At 38.0% G+C, this 27741-nt stretch overlaps 1 protein-coding gene across 4 annotated transcripts; it reads left to right on the forward strand.

The window, feature by feature from the left end:
* Positions 1 to 1563: 1563 nt before the first annotated feature.
* On the forward strand, positions 1564 to 27369 carry mia3 (MIA SH3 domain ER export factor 3). 4 transcript variants are annotated; one of them, XM_041804875.1, is made up of 28 exons: positions 1564 to 1753; positions 4026 to 4159; positions 4257 to 4343; positions 4445 to 7247; positions 10158 to 10493; positions 10769 to 10899; positions 15843 to 15974; positions 16249 to 16270; positions 16381 to 16469; positions 16557 to 16634; positions 16768 to 16878; positions 16965 to 17036; positions 17121 to 17225; positions 18462 to 18584; positions 18696 to 18783; positions 18912 to 18964; positions 19407 to 19497; positions 19630 to 19768; positions 19951 to 20113; positions 20200 to 20235; positions 20343 to 20410; positions 22308 to 22393; positions 22651 to 22764; positions 23631 to 23693; positions 23778 to 23821; positions 23946 to 24020; positions 24467 to 24878; positions 26452 to 27369. In XM_041804875.1, exons 1-28 carry the CDS (start codon positions 1633 to 1635, stop codon positions 26697 to 26699), a joined length of 6024 nt encoding a protein of 2007 aa, XP_041660809.1. In that variant the 5' UTR covers positions 1564 to 1632; the 3' UTR covers positions 26700 to 27369. The 4 variants fall into 4 exon arrangements, with proteins under 4 accessions (XP_041660809.1, XP_041660811.1, XP_041660810.1 ...); XM_041804877.1 differs by lacking the exon at positions 22651 to 22764; XM_041804876.1 differs by lacking the exon at positions 23946 to 24020 and having other exon boundaries at positions 26452 to 27368.
* Positions 27370 to 27741: the final 372 nt, after the last annotated feature.

Consider the following 27741-nt stretch of genomic DNA (forward strand, 5'->3'; position numbering starts at 1 on the left):
ATCTACACTCATATAAGTGAAATCCTAATGTTTTTTCCAGCATTTTCTTCCCATATCAAAACCACTGATTTGTAAATCAGTTGTAAATATTTGCAGTTTTCAAAGCCTGAAATAAAAACACACCATGAATGATTACAGTTTTATAAACTGGGTTATCAAATCTGTTTTTTTTTTTCAAAGTGTTTAAAAAGTTTTTTTTCTCAAACCTATTTTATTTTTAATTACAAAACAAACAAACAAAACTACCTCCTCAGCTTTTGCTTTATCTGTTCAAGTACCTCATACTCTCTATTCAAATGTGATGTTGTGATAAATGAAAAGGAAAAGTCCATCGAGATCAAGAATCTAATTTACAAGAGTGTCCTTGCCAAGGCAGGCACCATCAGGGTTACACACACAAACACATTATTACAAACACAAATTAGTCAAATTCAGGCCACAGAGCAACAAGTCATACATCAAAACATCTTCAACCTGATGCGTCTTCCCTCATTGTCTTTAATTTACAATCAGTTGTTCTCCATGCCCCTGAATTTGCAATCATAAAACTGCTTGCAACAGGCTGATAAGAAACTGCATGGGGTCTGTAGGTAGCCTGCAAGGACTGCCAAATTTTACACCACAACAGTGGCTCAGAAGGTGCAAAATTTAGGTCAACAGTAGGGAGCCCCCCTAAGGAGACCCAGTGTGAAAACACTGTCTCTTGTATGATGTTTTTATGATGCTGATTTTTATAGGCTAATGTGTATTGTTTGATGGAGCCATAAAACAGGGATGAGAGCGTGGGGAATGACATGCGATCACAGAGCCAGTTTAAAGGACTTGAACCTGTCTGCCTGCATGCATAGGGTGCAACAAAACCACCAGGTCTTCTGCACCCCTTAGAAATTATATTAATGTAAACTGGAGTGGAAATAAAAATGTATTCATTCACACTTTGGATTTTTCCCACATCTTTTTTACATTTATTAACAATGGTAATGAGTGCATGGTTGCAGGGGCCCCTGTGAATTTTTGCCTGGGGCTGGAAGGGACTCGCTACTGTTTGCAATGAGTTTTAAGTGTTTGAAGATGGACTGATGGCAACAAGAGATGCTCTCACTTGCCTTTAGATGAACTGCAAATGTGGATTTTATTTCGCATCATTAGGTAACACTTTGTGTTTTCATTTTGAACCCATTTGCTACTTTGCTTTGCTTTACTTTGCTACCTCACCCTTTTTCACTTTTACTGTGATTTTAAATAAGATTTGTTGAACTGAGATTCTTGGGGTTCTGATTTCCCTCGGGATTAATGAAGTATCTATCTATCTCTATCTGTGTTAGCATGGTTAAATAACACCACAATGCACCAGTCCAGATCCTCAGAGTAAAGCTCTTAATATGCATAACGAGTAAGCTATGCATAATAGATGACGAGGCTGCATTCAAACCAGTTTTTTTCTTTAACATTGCATCTGTGAGAACTTGTTTTCCCCACAGTCACATGAAGCAGCCAGATCTCAGCCTTATATCCTGTGAAAACCTATCCTAGCCTACACCCAGCCGGATCTGATCTGCTGACGTGTCGGCTCCTTCTGCCCAGTGCTCATGCTCAAGCTGCAGGATCAAGCCAGGCACCGAAACTGCCAGCATGGCAGCAAAACACTTCTACCGACAGGGCTTTTTATTACTTTTATTCAATTTTATCTCCACCGCAGCCTTGGAGAAAAGGTTCTCCGACTTTAAAAGATGCGCCGATGAGGAGTGTAGCAGTAAGTTTGCTTGCTTGTACCTACTAGGAGCTCATCTGTACTTCAAGGATGCATCTTCCCACATCCCGATACTACAGCTAGCCATAAACTGCGTCTTATCTCTAGACCTGTTGCCACTCGATATTTGCGACCCGGATTATCTCATGTACTAGTTCTGATGCTGTATGGCGACGTTGGGCTTTTTCAAACACCCCCAGGCTAATGTTTATAGCAGTCATTAGCTGTGAAAGGTTATCCGTTCAGACGCAGTTTGTGTTGGCCGGTTGCCTGGCATCTCCGGCCTGCGTTGTAGTGAGGACAGTGGTAGCTAACGTTAGCAGCTAATTAGCCACCGGCCGGCGATTGTTATTACCAGAACAAACACTAGTTAACTTAAGCTAATGAGGAAGAAGCCGAGCTAGCTCTATTGTTTGGAAGTACTAGCTTTAGCTTTACTTCTGACCTTGTGAATGCTATCAATACTGTTGTTTACCTAATTAAACCAACAAACAATCTCCTTAGATGTAATTCAAGCTAACTCTAATTAACGTCGTAAACTGTTCATAGAGGTGTTCATCCACTTAACTCATCACTTTATTTAAGCTAAGACAAGTCAGTCTGAGGTGACAGTCACAGCTGTTGTTGTAGACATTGTTTAACTGAAAATATTAAGCAAAAATCCAGCTGTAGGTGATAAGAAACTGTTTTATTGACCACAAATCACCAGTGAAAGCCAGTCATGAGTCATAAAAACACTGAAGACAAGACACAGAGTGCTCTTGTTACCATTTATGAGTCACGAAATGCTTTAAACGTAAAATGTGTTTAGTGACAGGTATAAAACCTTGAAATTTAGATTTTAACATAAACAGCAGTGTACCATGCAGATAACAAATCTTTAAGCTAGGTTAAACTGTGTAAGTCTTTTTTGCATATCTAGTCAACAAGGGCTTGTAGAACAAAAAAATGTTTTGCAATCGACCTGAAAAAGATAACCTTTATTTTTAGGGATGCAGAATATTATCGGCATGATATCAGTATTAGCATATATTCGCATAAAAAGTGAATTACAAATATACAAAATGTACGCTGATATTTGGCTACAACTGATATTTTTCATATTTTTTATTTTTCATGCCTAAATAATGGCCACCTACTTCAGATAAAGTCTTTCTCTTTCTTCATCATCATTCCTTATACCTTACAGTATATTTTAAGGAATTAGATTGATTAAATTGTTCATCTTTAAAATTCAAATTGTATGTTTTGAGGATTGAGATTTTAGGTCTAAACTACATTGAAGTATCAGTATCGACTAAAATATATTTGTAGATATTGTCATATAGGATTTCATCCTAAGCAGTGTTAATTTCATCGACTAAAACTAAAGAGAGAGTCAAGTAAGACTAGCTAAAAATTGATCTATGATAGCTAAAACTCTGAGAAAAAGTATCATCAAAGACTAAAACGAGACTAAAATGAAATTCAGTTCTTGTTAGACATTTAAAATCCATGATATTTCTCCACTGTGGGTAAATCTGTCAAAACATATATATCTGTAATTCTTCTGCCTCTCACCCGTAGAAATCAGGGAACCCAGGTTTTGCAGGCTGCATGTTTAGGTACAAGATTTAGGAAAGAGAATAAATTTTTGGTGCTAAAAGTAAATAATACAGTGTAAGTACTTTAATTGACTAAGACTGGGCTAAAATCTTTTCCAGTTTCAATTGACTAAAATTAGACTAAAACTATAAAGGGGAAAAATGAATAACGTGACAAACTACAAGGCACTTTATCAAAAGACTAAAAATAGGACTACAATGAAACCTGGCTGCTGAAATTAACACTGAGCCTAAAGTCCAATATTATGTATCCCTATTTATTTTTAGTTGCAGTTAGGTAAGTCATCATTTAGCTAACACCGAAGTATTGATCCAAGCTTTCAGTTGTGATTTTGTACAAAAGTTTCGTAGTTTTCTCTTACATTAGGACTAAACCTTATATTTTGTTGTTTTAGACTGTTGAATGGAAAAAATCAAAATATTCAGTGGACTATTTGGGCTTTTTTGAAGTACATACATTGACATACTTAACCATCTAATCAAGAATATAATAAACAATATTCACGTGTAACCCTTCTGTCTGTCAAGTCTATATGCACCTTTTTTTGAAAGGTAATTTACTTGTAGCTTTTTAATTCTTGGCATAACTCTCAGAATAAGCTTTGAAAACAAGATTTATAGAACATCTTTGGTAATAGTTCTTTATAATTCTTTATAATTTGCTTCCACAGTGCTCCTGGTTCGGGGAAAAGCTTTAAAGGACTTCTTTGGACCTGACTGTCGGTTCCTGACAGTGAAGAAGTCAGAGACTATCTATGTATACTATAAATTGTCTGGAAGAAGGGCTGACATATGGGCAGGAAGTGTAAGTGTACTATGTCGATTTTTTAATGTATCGTTAATATCAAGTTTTGGTTATATATGTAATCTTACACAGTGTCTCTTCTTATATTTACCAATAGGTTGGAAGTAACTTTGGGTACTTCCCAATGGATATTCTTGCAGTGAACCATGTTTATACTGAAAAAGAAATAGAAGTTCCAGCAGAGGTACAAAAATATTTGATTAAAAATAATATTAAGCTATCAAATATAACATGGCTGCATTTATAAAAGACCTTTCCTAATTGTTGTTTTCTGTTCTCTTTTAGGAAACAGATTTTGTCTGTTTTGACACTGGATTTGATAAGTTTGATAATTATGATGTAGATTTACTGTTAAGATCTTCATTAGAGGAGAATGATGATGAAAAACAAGGAACTTCAGACCAAACTGAGACAGGAACTGAGCATCATAAAGACTCAGAGGACCTCCATGATGAAGCCCCTAATGATCAAAGTGCCTCTTCACATGAACTCAACATGACATCTGAATCAGAAGTAGGAGAGTCCGATACAGATACACCGGATGCTCCTGAAAGAGACGCAGATCACACTGAAGAACACACAGTTATTACAACTGAAGTGCCAGAGATGAGTGAAACCAAAGACACAGCCACGCAAACCGAGGTTGATTCTGCATCCAAAGATGATTTGGTTTCAGAAAAAGTTTCAGTTTCTGAAGAACATCAGATCCCTGACTTAAAAACCACCTTTGGAGCTTCTTTTGATGCAGTCGTGTCTGAGGATGAAAACACCAAGAGAGTGACCCCATATCTTGAAGAGGAGGAAGGTGAAGATGTGAGAAATCCTCCTGAAGATGACTTTGATCTTAAAGAAGAAACTCCTCTGCTGTCTTACACTGAGGAGATGGAAAACATTCCAGCAGATAATTTGAAGAAAGTATCTGAAGGAGTGCAAATACCTGAATTAAAAACTACTCTTGGATCAACTTTTGATGTTGTCGTCTCTCAAGAAGAAATCACAACTAAGGTTAGCCCATATGAGGAGGAAGAGGAGGAGGAGGCAGAGGAAAGGGAAAGTGAAGAGATACCTCCCAAAGATGATGTTGATCTTGAAGAAGACACTCCACTACTGTCGTACTCAGAAGAGCCAGTAAACACTCCAGAATCTGATTCACCCAGAACATCAGAGGGTGTGCAGATCCCTGATTTAAAAACTACCTTTGGATCGACGTATGATGCCACTGTCTCTGATGATGAAATCACTAGAAAAGTTTCTCCTAATGAAGAGGAGGAAAGCGAAACAGCTGAGAATCTTCCTGAAGATGACGTGGATGTTAAAGAAACTCCACTGCTGCCGTTCTCTGAAGAAACTCCAGGTTCTTATTCAGATAAAATATCTGAAGGGGTGCAGATCCCTGCTTTAAAGACTACACATGGAGCCACTATTGATGCTGTCATCTCTGATGATGAAATCACTAAAAAAGTAACCCCATATGAGGAGGAAGAAAGCGAACATATGGAAGATGTAGATGAGGAAGTTGAAGAAGACACTCCACTGCTGTCTTTCACTGAAGAAGCAGAAGACACTCCGCCTTACACGGACAAAATTTCTGAAGGAATGCAAATCCCTAATTTAAAAACAAGCTATGGAACAACTTTTGATGCTGTCGTGTCAGACGAGGAGATAACCAGGAAAACTACTCCATATGAAGAGGAAGAAAGTGAAAATGTCCAACATCCTCCCACAGATCACAGACAAGATAAAGAAGGAACTCCACTGCTGTCTCTCTCAGATGAATCCTTGAACTCTCCATCATCTGACTCCCTCAAAGAGGAGAAGAACATTTGGACAACATTTGGAGATGCTGTTTTTTCTGTTGTCACTGGGGGGGAGAGGACAGCACAGGATTTTGGTTCAGAGGAAGATGACGACGATGAAGATGATGATGAGAAGGAAGAGGCTGCTCCAAATGCCTCTGATATATTTGCTAAAGCAAAGCAAGACATCGAGGAAGACTTTCATGAGGTTCTTCAAGATCTGCCTATTGCAGTACAATCAGACGAACATGGCGGTGACGGCGATGGAGAAGTGGTAGGACCTGAGGAAACCTTAAAACCAACAAAAGAGGCAATACAGCATCAAGCAGACGCAATTACAACTCCAGACCAAGGCAAATCTGCTATTCCCGAGGCAACAAATGAACCATTTGAGCCCAAAGAGGAAGAGAAGGGGGTCGGTACTGGTCAGACAGGTGTACACCACAGTGTTGCAATGGAGCAAAGTGAAGATTTGGAAAAAGAACTGGCCAAAAACAAAATGGCAACTAACCAAGAATTAGCTCATTCTGAAACTGAAAGGACTCAGCAACAATCCATGGAAGAAATTCAGTCAAAAAATTCAGACATTCAGGAGAGTGAAAAGATGGTGCATGACAGCATACCTTATCAGAAACACACACATCTTATGTCGGATTTAAAGAGTAATACCAGCCAAGCAGAATTTTGGCCATATTTACAACCAGAACTTCAAGAGGAACCCCTCAAAGAGGAGCTAGAAGATGCAGAGACTGCAGTGGAGAAAGAAGAACTACTTGAAGATGAAAATGCACTATCTCTATCACAATCTGAAAATATAGACTCTGAAAAATATCCACCAAAAGAAGCTGATCCTGATATGTTGACTCCAGAGCCAGAGTACAGTGATAGTGTGTTGAGACTGACTCTGATTCGAGAACACTTCACAGAGGACAAAATGGAGAGGGTCTTAAAGCTGCTTGGTCTCAAGAATCTCTTCAAAGTTGAGGCTATGTTTTCTGACTTGGACACAGAAATGAAGGCCACCCGTTTCTCACACACAACTGCTGCACAAGACATTGAGAGTGCGCTCGAGGGAATCTTGGAAGCTTCTGAGAACACCATCCTGGATGAGATCGAGAAGATGCTAGACTCAAAACACAACCATGAGCCAAATATGGAGGAAAGTAATTTGGATGAGGAGACGGAAATACTGGATGACTTCCAGGAACTCGCATTCAGTCTACGACAGAAATATTCAACAGCCAGTGACAGCACGCCTTTGGCAACAGAAAAAGAACCAGAATTGATTGAGCGTAAGTTTTATTTATACTTCTAATTAATATCCTGTGTAGATTATGTTTGGATTATTTGCAATTGGTAGAGTCAATGCCTACAAAATAGGTCAGGCACTGTAAAATGGAGAGTTTAATCATGCTGATCTACAAGATGTGATTTGGTTTGGGGGTCCCCAGGAGGGGAAAAGGTTAAATCTATCTTTCTAGGTGGCAATTTGAGTTCAGCAAGACCTCAACATGCACTTTGTTGTTTTTTAAGGACCATTTGTGTACCCCATGTGGAGTTTGCATTCCTGCTAGCTACCAGGACAGTAGTTGAGTTCTCTTATTTTAAGTCTCTATAGAGTATACCCCTCTTCTTGGATAGCTAAGGCAACAAAAAAGTAATGAGTAAACTATTATGTTGCTTTGTAACGCATTACTCCAGCGTAGCCAAGGAATGTAGTAGAATAGTTCACTCAAAATTCAGAAGCATGGAGTTGGCTGTAGGCCAGTGGTGATGGTAAAATCTGCTTTTTGGCTGTTAATTTCATGATGATACTTACCATGTGAAGCAGGAGATGTTGAGTTACAAATTGCAAATTCCAAGGCACATTTTAATTGAACTGAATATGCAGCGCAGTTATCCTTCATTTTAAAAAAGTGGGGGATAATTTAAGAGTGTACCCACTCCAACTACACCACTGGTTATGAAGCATAAACCCACAAACCAAAAGCACAATGCCTGGACTGCCCACCTCTGCCACTATCTTTAACTGAGGAGTCTTTTAAATCAAACCAGCACTCTGCAAGGTTTATGAAGTTAACAGTAAAGCTCTGTTTTCTTTAAATACTGGATTATGACTAGGGATGAGCATTGAAATCTGGTACCAACATGGTACCAGTACCAACACATCTGATACATACCGGACCAAAATACAACCCAGATTTTTATACTTTAATAATAAAGTGTATTACCTTATTTTTTCAATACCCCACCACCCTCATGTGATATGTTGCCACCCCAAATTAAAGGCAAGAAATAATTTGGAATTTTAGTGCATTCACTTTATTTCAGATGAGTATAAATGTTTTTAAGTTGTTTTGTCATCTGGAGTAATGTCTTTGCTCTGTGTGCATTTTTCTACCAAGGAAATAATCACATTTGGGCGCAGGTGGCCTAGTAGTTTAAGGCACGCCCCACATACACGATTGGCCTGGTTCAAATCTGACCCATGGCACTTTCCCACATGTCTCTCCCCAGCTCTCATCTCTGTTTCCAATTTTATCCACTGTCCTCTGCTGTCATTAAAGGCATAAAAAGCCCAAAAATAGATCTTTAAAAAAAGGAAATAATCACATTGGCTGGTACCCCCTTTTCCTTTTCTTATCTCTTGTTCTTCTGGCATCTTTTTAAGGTATTTCTGCAAATAATTTCTGATACCCAGACAGCTTTTATCCCTTGACACCTTTCAACACACTTTTTTTAATCAGAAGTACAGCTTCAGGCACCATTTAGGCACATGCATCATTTTAAATGTTTTGATTTAGCACTAGTAACAGGAAAAACATGAACGATACCCAACCCTATTTATAACTTACTGAGAGAGAAAAGCTGTTAAAAAGTGGTGTTGCCAGCCTAACTTTGATGCTATGTCTCAGCATGCTTTGAATACCAGTGCTTTCACTTGCAAAACACAATGACATGGGCAAATTTTAAAATGCATTGTATTGCCTCAGCATTTTATACAGGTGTATTGCTAACAGCTTTGTCAGATGCAGCCAGCTTTTAAGTTGAAGGAAAAAAGTTTTTGTGAGTGTGCCCTAAACACCAGATTTGACCAAAAATTCCATATGTTCTTAGTGTGTATAATTTCAGACTAAGTTCAGAATGGTATGTCATGTATCATCACTTTATTAAAAGTGATTGCAGCTCACACCTTATCAGAATGGACATCAAATGTCCCTTTGTATGACAGTTTAAATTCCCTGCATAGAGGGTATTGGCCATAAAATCAAAGATGACTGCAACAATAACAACAATATTTTGATCATATTAAACCATTAATGCCTAAGTGGAGTTGTATTATTTCATTCATAGCACTTATAGTACCAGCCGAGCAAAAGGCACATCTGCTGAAATTTGTCAAAACAAAGTGTGAAGGTAAACAAAGGTAAGTGTCAACTAAAGATATATTGTTAAACTGGGGGTATTATGCCTTTTTTCAAGGCTTTACACCATCTCTCTGATACACATGTAGTAGCTTTACATGGTTTACAGCTCAAAAAACTCTTTGTTTCTCATACTGGCGTCCTGAAAAGCCCTTATTTTAACCTCCGTCTGAAACGCTTTGTTTTCGCTGCTGTCTCTTTAACTCCCCCCACTCCACGGACTTGCTTTCTCCCGATTGGCCGATTTTCCGGAGGCTGGCCAGCGACAGGACTCAATGTTTTGTGTCCGCCCCCTCCGATGGGGCTATATTGCTAGGCTAGTAGCTGCTGGTTTTATTCCCCCTCTCTCTCCAAACTATCAGGGTCAGATTCTGGGTCTAACACATATCAAAATTCGCCATAATTTACTCATTCGGACTGGTTCATTCAAAGTTTACAAGTACTAAATATGACAAACGCACCGACTTTAATGTCCAACAGGAAAAAAAAATCTGTGGAAATTTTCTTTAACATACTAAATTGATTAAATAGCCATGAATGAGTAAAGAATGAAATAAAGAAATGAAGCAAGGCATGGTTTGATAATAAACACTTGGCTGTAGCTGTTTTGTTCAAACTTCTAGCACAAAGCTATTTGGTTGAAATTGCATCCAAGAAATGTCCCTCTCATGACAAAGCTTTTAAACCACACCTGCTGTCCAAAGAACAGTTACTGACTGAAGATTTAAACAATGGATCTTGCAAATGATCTTTTTTTTTAATTGTGTTTTGTTGTAGCTGAACATGAGTCAAATGCAAAACCTGACATGTCTAAAGATGAAGAAGACCGGACAAGCAGTGTCCCTCTGGCTGAAAGCGATGACAACCTCACAGCAACAGATCATGAAAAAAGGACAGTGGAGACTAAGGAAGAGCAGGTATTTTGGGATGAGCAGCCCAGTGGACCAGATGTCAACATGAGGGAAGATGGTGGACACTTCAATAAAAACAAAGACAATCAGCCAAGCTTCAGCACATCAGAGGACTTGCAGAGAGTCCCTCAGGATACCCTGGAAAATCCTCTGGAAATGGGGCTCGGGGTTGAGGTTGATCACACATCCTCTGGTTCTTCGGGTAATATGCCCAATCAGTATTTCTTTTTTTTGTTGATTAGTCAGTAATATCCCTCAAAATGCTAGATTACAGTATCTTGATTGCACTGCCTTTTAACCAAAATTGTCATTTCTATCTGACATTCTAAGTATTTAAAAGCTTTTCATGTAGTCAGCCAATTGCACAAAAATGTTCCTGAGAATTTACTACTTTAATTTTAAGTTTGGTTATTTTACTTCTCTCTCCTTGTCTGCCTATAAGATACATAGATTAATAAGTACGTTTTGTTCCACCAGGCTCTTTGGAATCCATGGATCCAGTTCCTGAAAGCCATGTTGAAGAAGTGGGATTATTGTCTACTGGAATAGTTTACATGGGCTGCATCCTTTCAATGATGAAAACTAAATTTTCTGAGTGGACGATTGTGGTAAGTTTACAACTTGACTCCAATAACTCTGTTAGCTCATTCGTTATTGTTCTCAGCTCTGCACGTTAAATGATTGAGTTAATCCATAAATCAGAATGCAAAAGTATGAATACCCATATTTTAGTGACTTGCGGAATTAAACTCTGACCCAAGCCTGCTGTTACAACTTGCAGGGCTGTGGGCTACCAACTGCCTCTTAATATTTGCTGTAAAGCCCATAAAAAACAGAGTTTAAATCAAAGATTTGTGCAGAGTGATACATTTGTCTTGGAAAGAACAATACTGGAAATAGGTGACATCTTTGTTTTCTGTGATGTATATTGTGATATAAAAATACAGCTTGTTATTTTAAATGTATGCAGTAAGTTTCTAAAGACTAATATGTATGGGAACAATTAACGCTTGAATCTTAGTATTATAATGTAATTATTTTAGACTTTAAGCCTATTTTCATCTTAGGCCCATACTATTTAAAGGAGAATGTGATGTGAAATGAATGGAAGTATAATTAGAGATGAAACACTTGCCAGTGTTAATCAATTAAGACCCAAGACTGCCTAAAAACCACCCTCTAAGATTGTGTATGGATTGACAAAGACCTTAAAAATGTTGAAAAACTGCACAGAATTTCAAAGTTTCTAGAAATATTTTTTTTTCTCAGCAGATAAAGACAGAACATTAAAACCCTCCGAGATTTTAAACCCTTGACTCGAAGTGTAAAAAATTCCCTTTGCCCTAAAGTTTATCATGTTTTTTACAATAATCAATCTTTCACATCAAAATCATCAACATCCTCCTCTTCAAACATGGCCCCTCATCCACTGTGCTTTGTCTAGAGTATCCCCAGTCACATCATAATCTGCATTGTTCACCATGGTTGTTCTTGTCTTCTAAAATACTGCTGTAGTTGGCCTCAAAAATGAAAATATTTTTTACCCCACTTGCCTTCCAGTATGTATTTTCGTGAATCACATTGCAGTTTTAAGGTCACTTTTATAAACAGTAAGATCATCCAGAACGTGGATGGTCCTGTTTCTGCAGAATATACAGCCCTGGATCAGTTGTAGAGCAGATATTTTTTCTGTGTTGGCCAGTTGTTGGGGGTCTTCAGTCAGTAAAAAAATGGTCATTCAGGGAGGTATGGTAGGACTAATTTTTCCTGTTAATTTGAAATTTCCTCTAAATGTTCTGAATTTCCTAGAATTTTTCTTTTCATAAAACCACACTCATTTCCTAAAATTTCAAATGAATTTCCTAGATTTTCTTTGAATTTTTAAAACTTTTTAGGGTATCCTGTAAAAACATTCCAACAGAAATATCCCTGAAAGATTCCATGTAAATTCCTGATAATTTTCAAACAAATTCCCCCCAAATTTTAAAGTCAACTCCCCTATTTTTTCTTATCATAACAACCTTATTAACAAAGAACCATTTGATAAGGTTTTCATGTTTACTTCTAATGCTTATACAAACAAAAAGTGCATAGGCTAGTCCCCATACTGCTAATTTGATCTATGGTGGTTTTAATATCAAAGTTGATTAAATTATTTGCAATGATGAATTTGTACTTTTTTAGATTTTCAGCAAATTCTAACAATACAGTGATAGGTGATAATACTGATACTTAGTTCTTGATTGTTGTGTTATGACATTTGAGTGTTGTTACATCTCTAAGTGATAAACAAACTAATAACTCTAGAGAATCCATATTGGCTGAAGCTAAAAGTATTAAAGAAATAGAATAAATGCCTTTAGTGTCACTGCATAAATACTACAAAATTGCTCATGCCCCTTCCCGCAATACTACAAAACACTCGTATACTTAAAATTATGCTCAAATATTGGCTCAAAAAACATGCCTTGGTAAAATGCATGAGTGTAAATATTAAATATATTAATTTGAGATAAAATCCTAATCAAAACATGTTTCTCAGAAATACAAGATAAATGGAGCATTTTCAACACTAATTTGCATCAGAATGCTCTGAAGGCATAATCAAAACCTCTATTTCGTTTAACTCCAAAGGTCCTATTGTGACAGCGATGAAAAGTGCATTACTTTTGGTTTTTAGAAGATGCATATGTAAGACCAAACTAGTAATCTTATTGCATGCATTTGTCAGGAAGGGTCGGGAAAATAAATAAATACAGAAGCACCTTCAAATGAAAATGAAAGTCTACATGAAAAAAACACTTTTTCTTCAGTCCAACAATATAGATACCTAACGTCTTATACTTGCCTCAAAAAAAGCTTTAAAGCCCAGTAAGTCTAGTGCTCTGATACATTAAAACACGTCGACTGTCCTTATATGGACCTTTATATTGGGGAGTATCCAAAAATCTGAGTTTTCCTGAATGCCTCACGGCCCCCCTTTCTGTCTTGTTGACTGTCGCGGTGTAGGCTGAAGTTCATCACAGCCGGTGTTGAGCTGTCTACTCACACAACCGGTGGGCCTTATTTTGGCATGGAGAAGCAGAGAAACATTGTAAAACGCTGTCGTAACCTGGACTATCTACTGTCGAGCTAATTCGGTCATCAGACCCTTTTCGAAGAGCATTTTTTTAATCCATATTTGAACCTCTAGCTCGGCTAACGTCTCCGGCTTAACCGTTCATCTTTGATAGTGAAATGGAATCGACGACTTGTTTTTGATTACATTAAATGTCGTTTTCAAGTCCACACGCTACCTAGCTCAGCGCCTGGCTCTGATATCTAACGCTGTCAGTGTTATTGATGTATTTATGTTGTTTTACAAAGGCTGGCTGTAGTATTTAATCCACTCGGCTAATGCTAGCACAACTGCAGCGTTTACGTAGGGGATAGCTAACGCTGACGTGCTAGCAGGCTAATAGCTGTCAAAGTAGCATTCTCGGTGTAGTTCCGCTCTTGTTTCAAAGGCTGGCATGGAGACTGATACAGTACCCCGACCTGTAATGGAACCGGACCATGTTTACGTGTTGTTTCTAAAGCAGCTGCAGCATGTAAGTGAAAAATCTTAGCCCAGCACTGATTCTTGTAAATGTCACGTATTTATAATGCTATCATGGCCTGCTGACGTGTTATTAAGCATATGGTCAATGCACGTTTCCTACCTCTCAGTATTCTTACCAAACTACCATTTGCATTTGGTGCAGCTGGTTTTGCTTCAGAGGTGTTCAGTGAAGTGATTATCATCCTTGTTTATTCACATCTTGTGTTCAGTGTCGTCAAGTGAGTAAATCCCCTAAAACATAGCATGTTCACAGTCCTGCCTTTGTGCACCGCTATAATGGATAAAGTATGGTTTTGAAAGCAGCTAACAGAAAAGAGCTTTTTAATCTTTTCAGGCAGCGTGGTGTTAATAATTTTTAATCCCCTCATTTAATCAGAGACACAAGCGTGCATGCTTCTGTGTGAACTCCTGGTCAGTTCAAAGGTCACTTTGTGGTATGACTGGACACTTATTAAAAGGTGACACGGGTTGCCACTATATCAGAATGGATGTTATGATGTGACGCTAGTAATTGTCACACAATATCAATACCTGTTTGATACAGCAGCAACCAAAATAAGAAATTTTGGGTAATGAATGTTGGGTAATTTTGTACTTTAAATTACCGAAAAGTGCAGGCAGACTTCAGCACAAGTGGTTATTGTTTCTGTGCAGTTTAGAAAGTCTCCTTCTCTGCTTTTTTTCTGTTTGTAAGAGACATAAATGTAACTTTTACATCTTTATGAGCCAAATCCAAATCCCAATGGCTTTGGATTTTTTTTGACCTATGAATTTGGATGGCTTATCTGTTTCTTATTATTATTTTGACCCTTAAGACTCACAGTTTAAAATTTAATTGATATTTTTACCTTTTAAACACATGATTTCAAATTTTGTATCATATTTTTACCTTTAAAAGTCATTACTTCAACTTTCCACCTCAGATATTTACCTTTTAAAGCATGATTTTTGACTTTTAATTATGTATTATGACCTTGCGGTCTAAGAAGTTTGGCTTTCTTATGTCAAATTTTGAGCCTTTGAACTTGTCATTTGGACTTTTACAAATCTCAAAAAGATTCAGAGCTTCAAGTTTTTCCTTTTTTTTTTATATTTTATTACCAGTGAAAATAAGGCTGAGAGTTTATGGTCAAATGTTGACCCTGTATGGCTCTCGGGTGAGCCCTAACTTCAGAACCCGGCCCCTGCTGTGATTGAGTTTGACACCCTTGCTGTAGCCCTTTAATTGATACTATCAACTTTTTTTAAAAGGAGATTGTGCTGCTTTTATAATACATGGCATCAAAAATTATTGAGATGCTGAACATTCTGACAACCTTAGCGGTAATATTATTGTCCAGTTTGTCCATTGATGTTGTAGTTGTTCACTTCAGCCTTATTGGCAGCAAAAAACATTGTATTATGGAATTTAATTTTAATTTCAATAAGCTGCAGTAACCCCTCTGTAATAGCCCTAAAAATTCTGTCTAATTGAGTAGTTCTAAATCATTTCCTCATCGCTGTCAAAATGCGCAACATGATTGTGTCAGTGCCAGGAAACCCATGTGACTTGCTTTGCAGCTGTATGCCCATTTTGACTCTTTTGTTATGGGATATTTAACAGAGTTAAGTGTCTCTGGATGAGGCACAAGGACACCGTTTTGTGCAGTATCACTATAACTATTGTATGCTAACGTGCTGATAAGCTTTTGTCTTTCAGGGTTGTGAGTAGAGTAATAGATTAATCTCTCTATTGTTCTTTTGATATGTGTTAAGAAGTGTAGGAGTACATGGAAGCATCAGAAATTGCTATGACAACTAAATTACTAAATTGTCTCTACTTTTAGTTGTATTGAGAAACGTATTTATTTCACACCTTAAGACCACCTTAGAAACAGTTTGATTAAGAGTTTAATTCATCACTCTTGATTGCGCTAAGGATCATTATTAAATACTTTTGTGTGCCCTTAGATGATTTCACTACTACCAGAGGAGTGGAAGCCTGGGGAAACCTTGTATGGCTTTCCTTGGCAGGCTGTTGCTGTCACGGCTTTGGTTGGAGTAATGACCTTCACCCTCTTCTTCTGGAGGACCGTGTTGGCAGTAAGTGTTGTACTACAGTGTCTCTCATCTCTGCTTAACTTTTGAGTCAGGGTTTGCCAACAACAGACAAAAATATTTCTTTGTATGAGCTTAGATTAAATGTCTCTGAACATGCACAATGCCTTGATTTGTTTATCTTGGTTTTTGAACCAAGGAGAAATAGTTTAGAATCAATAAAGTATTTTTCTTCTGCACATCTGCCAAAAAACAGAACAAGACAAAAAAAAAACCCAAATGTGATATTAACCTTTAGTTTTTCTAAATCTTTTTTTAGGTTAAGAAAAGACAGTACCTTGGTAAGTCTTAACACATTTTGTCAACTATGCTGCTTTTTATCATACTTCATTGCTGCGCAGACTGCAGAAGCATGAAACTGAACTCATTGCCTAACATTTGTTGCACACAGTGGATGAGAAAAAGCTGTCAGAACAAATTCAGGCTCTCAAAAAGGAGAGGGAGGATGCACTCAAAAAAATGTCTGAACTTCAGAAACAGGTGAACCAAGGATAAAATGGAACCAAATAATCTAAAGTGTACTTTTTGAACCTTTTATAACGTTTTTTTTCTTCTCGTCTTTTTAAGACTGAACATCTGAAAGAAAAAGAAAAACAGTCCAAGGAAGAAGTTAGTCATACAGTGAAAAGAATTGAAGACCTGGAGGTAGGAATTTGTTATTTTTGTTTGTCCTTGTGTATTTGATTATACCATGTAAGGTGTTATATCTTGGCTTTTTTTTTTGTCATTCCATTATGAGCTTTGAGAGTAAAGTGAAGACTCTTGTTTCTTTCTGCAGAGCAAGGTGTTGGAGGCAGAAACACGAAATAAAAAAATAGCTGAGGAAAAGAACAAATACACCAAACTCCTCCAAGAGGAGAGGGCCAGTTCTCAGCAGAATGAAACCAGGGTAAGTGTCTTAAATCTTTTGCCGCCCTTTAAAAAAACCTTGATTTGTCTTCTCAGATTCATGATGCTTAATGTTTTTTTCATCAGATCGAAAAACTGGAGAAGTCAAATGAGAAGCTGCAGCTCAGCAGGAAAAAGATTCAGGACACACTTGCTAAGGTACGAGGAATCCTCTACATGTTGCAATATTGAATGATGCCCCTAGTTCCATCTCTTAATGTCAACTTTGTGTGCTTGTCACAGACAACTGTGCTTCTGGATGAGGCAAAGATTCGAGAAGATGCCCGAAACGTCCATCAGAAAAGTCTGGAGAAAGATTTTGCAGCATTAAAAGAAGAAAATAAAACGGTAAGACAACATGTAGACAAGTGATGAAACTAATGGCAGTTTTGATTATATTTGCAGTAGAATTCCCCCATTATCAGTGATACGGTTCAAGTTTTAATAATCAATAAAATGGTTTGGGATTACTGTGCTTTAATGTCATGGTAAATATGTCTGGACAGTGTATAATGTGCATTTGTTTACCTTGAGGAATTGAAAATAAGTCAACAGGTGAAGTAAGAAAGAGATCTGGAGATCTCACTGTCAGTCTATCTGCATTGTCTGTCAGAAGCCAACACAACTGAGTAGGGAGCACTTTACTAAGAAATCAAAGAAAACCACTCTAAATGTTTGTTAACATGTTTTAATTCTTTTTAGTGTGTAAATGTGGCAGAACAATCAGAAAATTTTTTATGTCTCTGTATCACAGCTTTTTTTTGCTACTGCTGATGCCCCCTCACTCTCAGTTTCAATGTTGATTGCCAAGCATGGCACACTCCTTCTCTCTTGCATGTTAATATTTTGACATTTATACCGACTTAAAAGCATAGTGCCCTGTGCAGCATTTTTTTGTATGTAAACAGAGGGGCCGATACTTAAAATTATAATTTTGATATATCAAATAAGCCATATTAAAACTTTTAAGAAATTTTTAAATGTCTTGAATGCTAGATGATAGGATCTTACATTTTTTATTTTTATTTTATTTTATTTTTTTAAATTTTCATTTCAGTCAAAAGAGTTGTAAGCTGTTTTTTCTGCTTTTGTGTTTTATATTTACTTTTAATCACAGATGAGGGTTTTTTTTTGTTTGGAATTACGCCAGATCTGACATTATCCTGTGTGCTCCTTAAGAATTATAGTAATCATACTACACATTATTAATGAAGTGGGATATTGTGCCAGTATATCTTTGTTATATATGCGGGAATTTACACTCCACCAAGAGTTATGGAGATAGATTATCAAAATAAATATAACCCAGTTAAAAAGAGCTATGATTCATCAGTGGGAACAATAAATTGATCATTGAAACATTCATGATTTAATATCAAAATTAAAGAGTTTTATAAGTATTCTGAAAAGGGCAATCATGCCTTGTATTTTTATTTCTTAAAACCTAAATGTATGCTTTTCTACTTTTTTAATATAATATATAACTGCTTTAATGTTGCATAAGTCAAAACCGGCGTTTTCTTCTTTTTTCCTACAACTTTTTATTACCACTTTCCTGAAGCGCACTCCTTTTTTTTCTTACAGCTCAAAGCAAACATTAAAGACTGGGAGGAAAAACATAAGGAGCTGAACGAGCAGATTAAAGTTTACCAAAAGTCCCAGAAAGAGCTGGAGGACTCCGTGGTGCTCAAAGATCACAACGTAGAGGTCAGGATTTCGGTGTTTCTATAATCGTGATGCTTGTTGTCAGCTGTATGTATTCATTATTAACTTGCATCAAGTTATTTACTTTTCCTGCACAAAAATGTCTCCTGGCAGGTGCTGTCTGATCTCCTGGCGGACCTGGATGCTTGTGACTCACAGAAAGGCGAAACCAAAGTCTTAGCCAATGGCGAAGTTGCACCTGGTCAGTCAGTCTTTTCTTTATTGGAAACAGTTTTGTTGTTTTTGAAGGGCCTCCACACATTTTTCTTCATTCTCAGAAGAATAGTGTTGTGTTCAGATTGATATTGAGTTGTTTATGAACTTTTTCAGACAAGAAGACAGCCATCAAGAACAGGATCAAACAGATGATGGATGTTTCTCGGGTAAGATCTCAATAGGGCACATAGTTTATTCTGATAGAGGAAGCTGCTCTTGAATTTGTTTTATTTGTTAGAGATGTCACAATAAAGGATTTTTTTAACTGATAAAGGTCAAATACGTATCAAACGATACTGAAGCCTGTTTGATATCAGAACAGAAATAAAAGTGTAATGTACCACATATAGGGAAGTTTGCTGGTTTTAGTTGCCAAAAAATGCTGACAAAAAACTGCATGTTGTCTGGATTACACCAGGGATTTTGTGTAGTTAAGACAGCTCTCTCTTTGTCACGCAGCAGATTTTGGCTACAGTCTTGACTTGAAATCTGTGTACATTGTACTTTTTGATACTGTCATTAAAATAACAGTGGTATTGTTCAAAAACCTGCTGTATTGAAGTATAAAAATTTGGCTTACTTTATTTGATATGTAAATTTTTCTTCCAGGTCCAGACTACTCTCTCTGTGGTTGAAGAAGAGCGTGACCGCTTCATGACCAAACTTCTGAATGAGGAGAAGAGTAGAAAGTCATTGGAGGGTATGCCGATCATGTTTGTTTTTGATAAATCAAAAGTTGGAACAGAGAAGTTACAGAAACATACAGCCTTTGAATGCATCTTACATCCCATCTCCTTCCAAACAAACACACCAATGTATTTTTTGGCACCAGAACAACACAGGGAGCTGGAGCACGCAATCGCTACCCTAAAAAGCGAGAAGAGCCACGTTGAAAACCAGTTCAAGATCCTTCAGCAGAAAAATGAAATCATGGTTGAAATGTATCAGCAGAAGGAGAACGCTCTGCAGCAGTAAGTGAAGCTGTAACCCTTGATAATCATGTTTTATTAGCTGCTGTTACACGCTGTAGAAAACCTGCTCATACTGTCAAACTAAGCTGTATCAGTTAAACCCTGTCAGAAATATGACTTTAAGGGCCTTTAAAATGAAAAGCTTTGTCCTGTTATGAGAAGATATTGTTGTGTTTCTGCAGGAGATTAACAAAAGAGGAACTGGAGCGACGCAACAAAGAGAGCATGCTATCTGAGGTGGGAGGAAAAGCCGTGGAGGCTGAGGAGCAGGTTAAGGTCTTGAGGCAACGAATTAATGAGATGGAGGAGCAGATGAAGAAGACGGAGGAAGTTTATAAAGAACAGGTAGATTCAGTGGGAAATCAGCAAGTACAGAGAGCAATATTAACAAAAAAATCTGAACCCTGTCTTTATCTGTCTTTCTCTTTTAGATTAAAGAACAGGAAAACAAAACACATTCTAACTGGGTATGTGGCACAGTTTGCTTGTAGATGCAAACATGTTGGACAGAATGTATGATCACTTTAAATAGAAGTATTTGTTTAGCACCCTAACGGTCTAATCCTTTGTACAGGTAAATGCTCGTAATGCAGAGCGAGCACTGAATCAAGAGAAGCTTGAAGCATCAAAGCTTCGGGAAAAGTAAGTGTTGGTTATTATAATTTTTTTTTTCCTGTTGAGCTGTTTCCACAAAACAGTCCAGTTCAGTTTGGTTTTATATGATATAAAGTTACTTGCATTTCCCCCACCAAAACTTGAAAAGATACCAAGATAACTGATCCATACCGTCCTATTTTTGACATATTTCTATCGGGTTACCAAGCATACTTATTTGACCCTAAAGAGTGTTGGTCAGACCAGTTAGTTGATTTATCAAATGAATTTCTCATGGGCCAACTGCATTAATGGAAAAACAGAAAATGCGCCATTTTTGCCTGCTTTTAGACTCAATTTACTTGCTTTTAGAGGAAATGGGCATATTTAGCAAATATATCTTGTGGGTAACTGGTTAGACTGAATTGATAATTTAATGGAATGCAAGGCAGCCGTAGTGATTTGTCATTTGGTTTGAAGAGCAGAAACCGATTTCCTTTTTGGACTCCATTGGGGGTCATGAGACACTGAGAGGGCATCATCAGATGCCTTAAAAAAACTAAGAATATATTTTAAATTACACTGTTGCCACTTCACACAAAATTTACCAAATTTTAACCCCTTTTCATCACTTTCCAACACCAATTTTGCCAATTTTAGCACATTTTTGCCACTTAAAACCCATTGGCGTCAAATTTATACCCTTTTCACCACTTTTTTTTCTGCCTGTTTTTGTCACTTGTGAATTAATTCTTGCCACTTTCTGCCTATTGTTGCCTCATTATTGCCACTATTAACCACTTTGTGCACACTTTAGCCCATTTTAACCACAGTTATCCCATTTTGCCAGGTTATATTAACTTTTCATCCCAGTCTACCTCATTTCCCCCAATTTCTTGCCCTTTAAAGCCATTTAAGTCACTTTTTAATCCCCTTTTACCACTTTTTGGGCCTGTTTTTGTCAATTGAATCCATTTTTGTTTTTTTTGTTTGTTTTTTTTGCCACTTTTAACCCATTTTTGTTCTTTAAAAATACGATTTTAACTTCTTTTTCACCATTTTTACCATTAACTAATTTAAGCAATTTTTTATCCATTTTAAATATGTTTTTAACAAAAGTTATTTTCATTTTTAGAAGGCTATTTACTACACAAATTAATAGATGGAGATAGAGATCGTGTGGTTATTATTCAGGCCAAATATAAAATATGGTTTTCACAGCTTAAGTTCACAGTGGACCATGATTTTTCTGACCTCCATTAGCCCCCAGTTTGGCTGGGTCCCAGAAACCTTCCCCTTTATCCCTCCTTATGAGTGGCTTTGTCTGCACATGATTATTCTTGAATGTGCATAGCTGTATTCAACCACCTTCAGGTACACTGGAGGTCCCCGGTCTCTGGCACCGTTATTTTTGGGGTTGCAGGCTGAAAAGTTTAAGAACCACTGGCCTAATGTACAAAATCAAAGCCAAAATGGTATCAAAGAAAGAGCTGAGTTGAAAGACCAAAAAAGTTACGATTGCCATCAATCTGAGGGAGGCTGGACGGGCTTACTGTGCCAAATTGCTAAACAAAGCATGACTGCTTGGTGGAAACGCGCCATGAGTGTTAAAATTCTAGTAAAAAATATTAACTCTTCATGCCCATTTTGGAAATATGTGGGTTATTTTACTAAAAGAGAGAAGCCCAACTTTCTTTCAGTACTTTTTGATAAGAAACCTACTTTATTCTCCCTCTTGTATGTTGGTTTTTGCCATTTCCCTTTCAAATGTAATCATGAATAAAATGTTTTCTTGAAGATTGTTGGTTGAAAAAACAGAGCAGCTTGATGATGGGCCATTGCTGAGAAATATGCTTTGCTGATGAATTGATGATGTAAATGAATGTTGTCTACAACTGACAGTTTCTTGCATCCAGCTATTTCTGTTCTTTCTCCCCATCTCCAGACTTGCTGTGCTGACCTCTCAGCTGAACGAGCGCCGTGCTCCTCTCTTTAGACCAAACTCTGGCCAACCTGCAGGCCCTCGCCAAGGTAAACAGTCCTTACAGCTCCACTGTTGATTTTTCTCCATTGTGATATTACACAGCTTTGAGAAGAGGAGGCTCTTCTCTAGTGAAATCTTGCATGCCTTTTATGTGTTTTTTTTTTTTTTTTGCTAAATGGGTAAAAGGATTCCAGTTCTTTTGTGTTGTTGTATGTGTTTGAGGGAGGACTTCTTCTTGCACAGATTGTTGGGTATTCTCAGTTCTTTCTTTTCTTCTGGTAAACGGATGGTTTAATCATGACAGGTGATTCATATGGCCCCTCTCCTGTGAGTGGGGGTGCCCCATCCCCTCCAATTATGATAGAGGGTCCAAGGCGCCCTCCCTCTGCCCCAGTGGGGCGAAGAATTGACCCGTATGGTGAGTCCTGGTGGATAACTGTCCACTTCTACAGTTGGACATCATCCCTCTGCTACCGTCTCCCTCAAATCTTTCTCTTCCTGCACATCTGACTTCACTTTTCCTTTCAGCTCCTTCACTTCCTTGTGTTCTTCCTTTTTATTGCTTCCCAGTGCATTACATCCTGTTTCTTCGTGTACACTTCCCTACGCCATGCTCCTTTTTTGTTTTGTTTGATTGAATCATTAAGAAAATTCCTTTTTGTGGAGATTTGTTTTGTGTCTGTTGAATTTTCTTTGTTCTGTCCCTTAAAATAAAAATGTGTTTTCTAACACATTTTCTAACTAAAAATCTGGAGCTTGAATATAAGAATGAATCCAAATTAATGAAGGAAACTATGCATTTGCATGAAAATCACCCAGAATGTCCATGAAAATTTGTGGAAATGCCAATCAAAAGTTTCTGAAAACTTGCACATATATTTTCCCAAAATTGTGAACATCCCTATGAAAATTGCTGATGATTTCATGATGATACTCATGGAAAATACCCTGATCTTACCAATAAATGTCTTCAAAACTGCATGCAAATTCCAAGGAAATGTCTCTAAATTTTCAAAGAAAATTCCTGAATATGTCCAAGAAAATCTGATTTGAATTCCTCAGAATTGTTGCAAAGTTAAAATTCTTACAAATATCCCTGAAAAAACAATTTCAATTTGAAAACAAACTAATGCCATTTATAATATGTTTCCCCTCTTAGTGCTGCCCTCACAGATTGAGATCATCTTTGCCCTTTTCAGAGTAGTTTTCTTCTCTCTCCCTCCATAAATAAAAGGCTCAGTCTTTATTGATTCTGTCATTAAATTTTTTTCCTGCTCTGCTCAGGCCCTCGACCGCCATCAGACCCACACGGTCGTTACGCTGAAAACAAACACATCTCTGGGATGGGTATGTCTTTCTCAGTCTGCCTTTTTTAAAGCTCAGTGTTAATCTCAAACCCTTTTCTAACACTGTGCTGTTTTCTTCTTTCAGACATGGGGCCCCGCAGCTCCTCGCCCGCCAACCTGGACGGATCTGTAAGTCTTTCTCTAATCTGATTTAACTTTTTCTTTTCCTACAATACCTTTCCCCCCTCCGTCTTCTGAAGCCATCGAGCCTCCTACCCATGTTCCACTTGTGTCTGTCCTTGCTCTGACACAGTCACAGGCAGTAGAGCCACAGATTAAAGCAGAGACAGAGACAAAGGCTGAGGCCTCCACAGACAGTCCAGAGCCTGTGAGTATAGAGGCGGTTTCAGCCAGGTGTTATACGGTGTACACAAGCACTGCACCCCCTCTTCTCTTAAGCTGGATTTTGGAATTGGGAAGAGATTCCTGGCATTTTGTTTCACTGGGCTGACTTAACTTTATTGGATATGTTTGTATGTGGTGTCACTGGTTCTCACTGCATGGAAAGAAGCAGAAATGCTGTAATCAAAACTCAAGCTGAAATGTGTGTTGGATATTTGGGTTAGGGCCAAGTTTGTGTGTTATGAGGACAATTTCTGTGAACGTGGTTTGATTTTTTTTTTTATCCAAATAATCATGGTGTGTGGTTACTGGTCATGTGATTGAGCACTAAATGCACTCACTGTTGGGATTGAAATTTGTGGTTTGTGGATTCTTGATGGCATGACTAGCAACAGCAGCACAGGGCTCGCTCTCATACACTTTGTTTTTCAGGGCCCTGGATCCTTCTTCGCATCCCCCATCAGGGACTCACCAGGCCCTGTTGTCCAGGGACCGCCACCCGGACCCCATGACCAGATCCCCCCTCCTGGACCCCATGGCCGTCTGCCTCCTCCAGGGCCTTACAGACCTCCACGTCCTGGCCCCGGACCCTACCATCTCCCACCAGGACCTCTTCCTCCTAATGTCCCTCCTTCTCTTCATGGGCATCCACTATCAGCCAATGGACACCCAGGCATGCCTTTGCCTGGACCAATGGGAGGAGAGTTTGGGCCTAGGCCCACCAATGGACATGCATTCCTCCCAAGGCCAGGCCCTGGACCTGTCATTGATCCTCGGGGTCCCCCGCCACCACACTTCCGTCCCCCTCCACCTCATCACTTTGGACCGATGCCTCCACCACATGGTTTGTACTGCTTTTATATTTTATTTTAAACATAACACTCTTTAATGAAACACATCAGCATTCGTGTTTCTGGGTGATTGAACTAATGGCATTTTGTCCTTTTCAAGCTCAAAAGAGTTCAGAAAATCCATAATATGAAGATCTAGGGGATTGGGCGCCTAATTAATCACAGTTATAATGTTAAGAACATTCGTGTTAACGCATCCAAAAAGTCTGAATTTATTCCTATGCAGAAGGTAAACTATCTTATGTAAACATGCATTACCCACCAATATAGGTGACAGTGATGCCCATAAACGTTAGCTAACCGCTTATTAACAACAAATGAAGAGAAAGAACCAGGCAAAACAAAACACAGGAAGAAGAAAAGTTAACTCCAGGTGCGGTAGCAGAGGAGCGGCAAGACTCACTGGCTTCCCCTCCTCCTTTGTGTATGCTGTATTGAAAAAGCCTCTGCATGTGAAAGCAGAGACTTTAGTGATAATACATTTTAAGGCCTTGCGGGGATATGCAGAAGTAGAGGACAGCAGCTACAGTGGTGTAGTTACACTCCGTCCCATCCTGTGTTTACATGAGCTTTTCTGCAGTCCTTCACTAATGAATAGAAGTCATGATTTTGCACAAGTAAAACACACTTAAGCAGGTGTTCTCTGCATCTACATATCTGTGAAGAGCTTTTAAAATCCTGTTTACTTATAACTATGTAATGCCATCACAGCCTTTTTAAGTTATCAGAAATATGACACCATGTTTTATACTCATTTTTATTAATTTTATTGCTCCAAACACAGATCAGACATTATTTGGCATCTCTTTTATTTTTTCTTCTTTTTTTTCATGTTTAATACTCCACAGGCTGTACCAACTGCCACGGGGGGCTCTTACACTAGCGGGATCAAACTGTAAAAGTAATAAATGAGGGAAACCCTGAATTAGGCCCATAAATCTTACCAAAAGTGCATCTTATATACTGGATTTTATGGTTTTAAAAATTGTTATTTAAGATGTTATTTACTGCCTGTCCTTAGGTTAATATGCACTCTCCAAGCTTGTTACATTGTTAAATTTTTTATTTATTTTTTTTTTTTTTAGGTGAAAGAGTACAAGCTTTGATACTTTTTGGTGGCTGTGCTTATTTTCAGAAAGCTGTTCACACTAGGGATAATCCTAGTGACTGATTTTACAGTGGATGAAATGGAAATTTAAATTCAGGCTAGTTGATTGGTATAAAAGGGAAATTTAGCAGTATTCATTTAAGTTGTCTAAAAACTATTCAAAACCATACTGTGTGCATCTTATTTAACTGCTATGTGAAACAGTTCATCACACGATTTACTGATGAAATTCAGGATTGTTTTTAATGCAGCTGATAGTGTGACTTTTTGGGATCTAACTGATTTTGGTGCTGATATTAACATTATATCAATAACCAGTTTATGGGATGAGTAATTCTAGTGACGTTTGGCAGTTAGGTTGACTTTCATTACTGATCCACACCCACACAAGAGTAATGGGGCATTTTCCCGCCTGTCTTACTCTCCCATTATTAATTTCTTGTTTTTATTGTCTTTAGGTATCCGTGGACCCATGGGACCACGTCCACCCATGCCTCTTCCTGACATGCGCTTCCCTGGCCCACGTGACTTCCCGCCAATGAACCTGCCTCCAGGTGCTCCTCCCCATCCTGGTGACGCTTACAGCCAGGCTCCGCCCGATGCCCTCCAGAACTCAGCGGGAGCCCACAGTGGCCCTGCACAGGGCCTGCATGTGAAGCAGGAGGCCCCTCAGGACTCAGGGAGGCCAGCAATGGTCAAGCCTTAAAAATGCCTGCAGCTGCAGCAGAGGACTTGAACTTAACATGAATTCATTAACATCCAGATCCAGTCCAAACATAGGTCATGATTATTTTCATACTTCAGTTTAAAATAAAAACTGCAATGATGTTAAAAAAGAAACATGGTCCTTAAATTAAAGCACCATCAACAATTATGTCAGAAAGTGATGAGAATTTAAAGGGTTGCCACTTTTAAACAGCTTATTGTGCAATAACAACTCATTTTACGCCAGAGGATTTTTTTTTTTTGTTGATCTTTGAAAATATATATAGCAATGATTTTTAAGGGGCAAATTTTTTAATGTCATTTCCTGTGGAAATTATTTTAAAAAAAGAGAAAAAGGAGGGAGATTTAGCTTCAGACATTTCAGGAATACCATCATTTCCCAAAGCTGTTGCTTAAGAACGGAGTGTAAAACAAAAATGTGTAGTTTGATGGCCAGATGTATAACTTATTTTACTATGTTGGTAGATCTTTTAATAATAAAGAATGTAAAAGCTGTCAGTGTTATGTTATCAGATGGTCATGGTTCCACACAAGCTCTGTAAAGTTTAAACTTTTTTACCCCTTTGCTTTGATTAAAAAAGTAAGGCATGCAACTGTGCTCTTGCTGAGATGCACACTTCTACATGACTTCTGTTATTACCGAGTCATTGATTTGTCTAAAAACTTTTAAATTCAGCTCTGTCACTGCTGAGAGAGAAAGGGGGGGATGACAGGTAGCTGCTTATCAGTCTTATAAGATTTATATTTATTATTGCTGCAAAGGTAAAGTACTGTGGTTCTATTTACATTTGTTGAAAGCTCCTGAAAACGTCCTGAAATTTGCTGGGCAAGCTGCATGTCTCAATGTGAACATTCACAATTTCACTTCAGCTCTACCCAGAATTACAACTGCCAGCCCCCCTGTAAATTTTCAGAGTTACATTTGGGTGAGCTAAAGTGAGAACGCAGCAAGACATATACATGACAATTCGCTGCAAGGGGGTGGGAAAAGAGTGATGGGATTCATTCTATATGGACAAAAG

The sequence above is a fragment of the Cheilinus undulatus genome, linkage group 14 (genome assembly GCF_018320785.1).
Source record: "Cheilinus undulatus linkage group 14, ASM1832078v1, whole genome shotgun sequence".
NCBI classification, from domain to species: domain Eukaryota; kingdom Metazoa; phylum Chordata; class Actinopteri; order Labriformes; family Labridae; genus Cheilinus; species Cheilinus undulatus.

Coding starts and splice junctions, on each gene's coding strand:
- mia3 (XM_041804875.1), top strand. CDS start 1,633: ATGGCAGCAAAACACTTCTACCGACAGGGCTTTTTATTACTTTTATTC. Junction 16,470..16,556: donor TGTCTGAACTTCAGAAACAG/GTGAACCAAGGA, acceptor CGTCTTTTTAAG/ACTGAACATCTGAAAGAAAA. Junction 20,114..20,199: donor AGGAAGTTTATAAAGAACAG/GTAGATTCAGTG, acceptor TTTCTCTTTTAG/ATTAAAGAACAGGAAAACAA.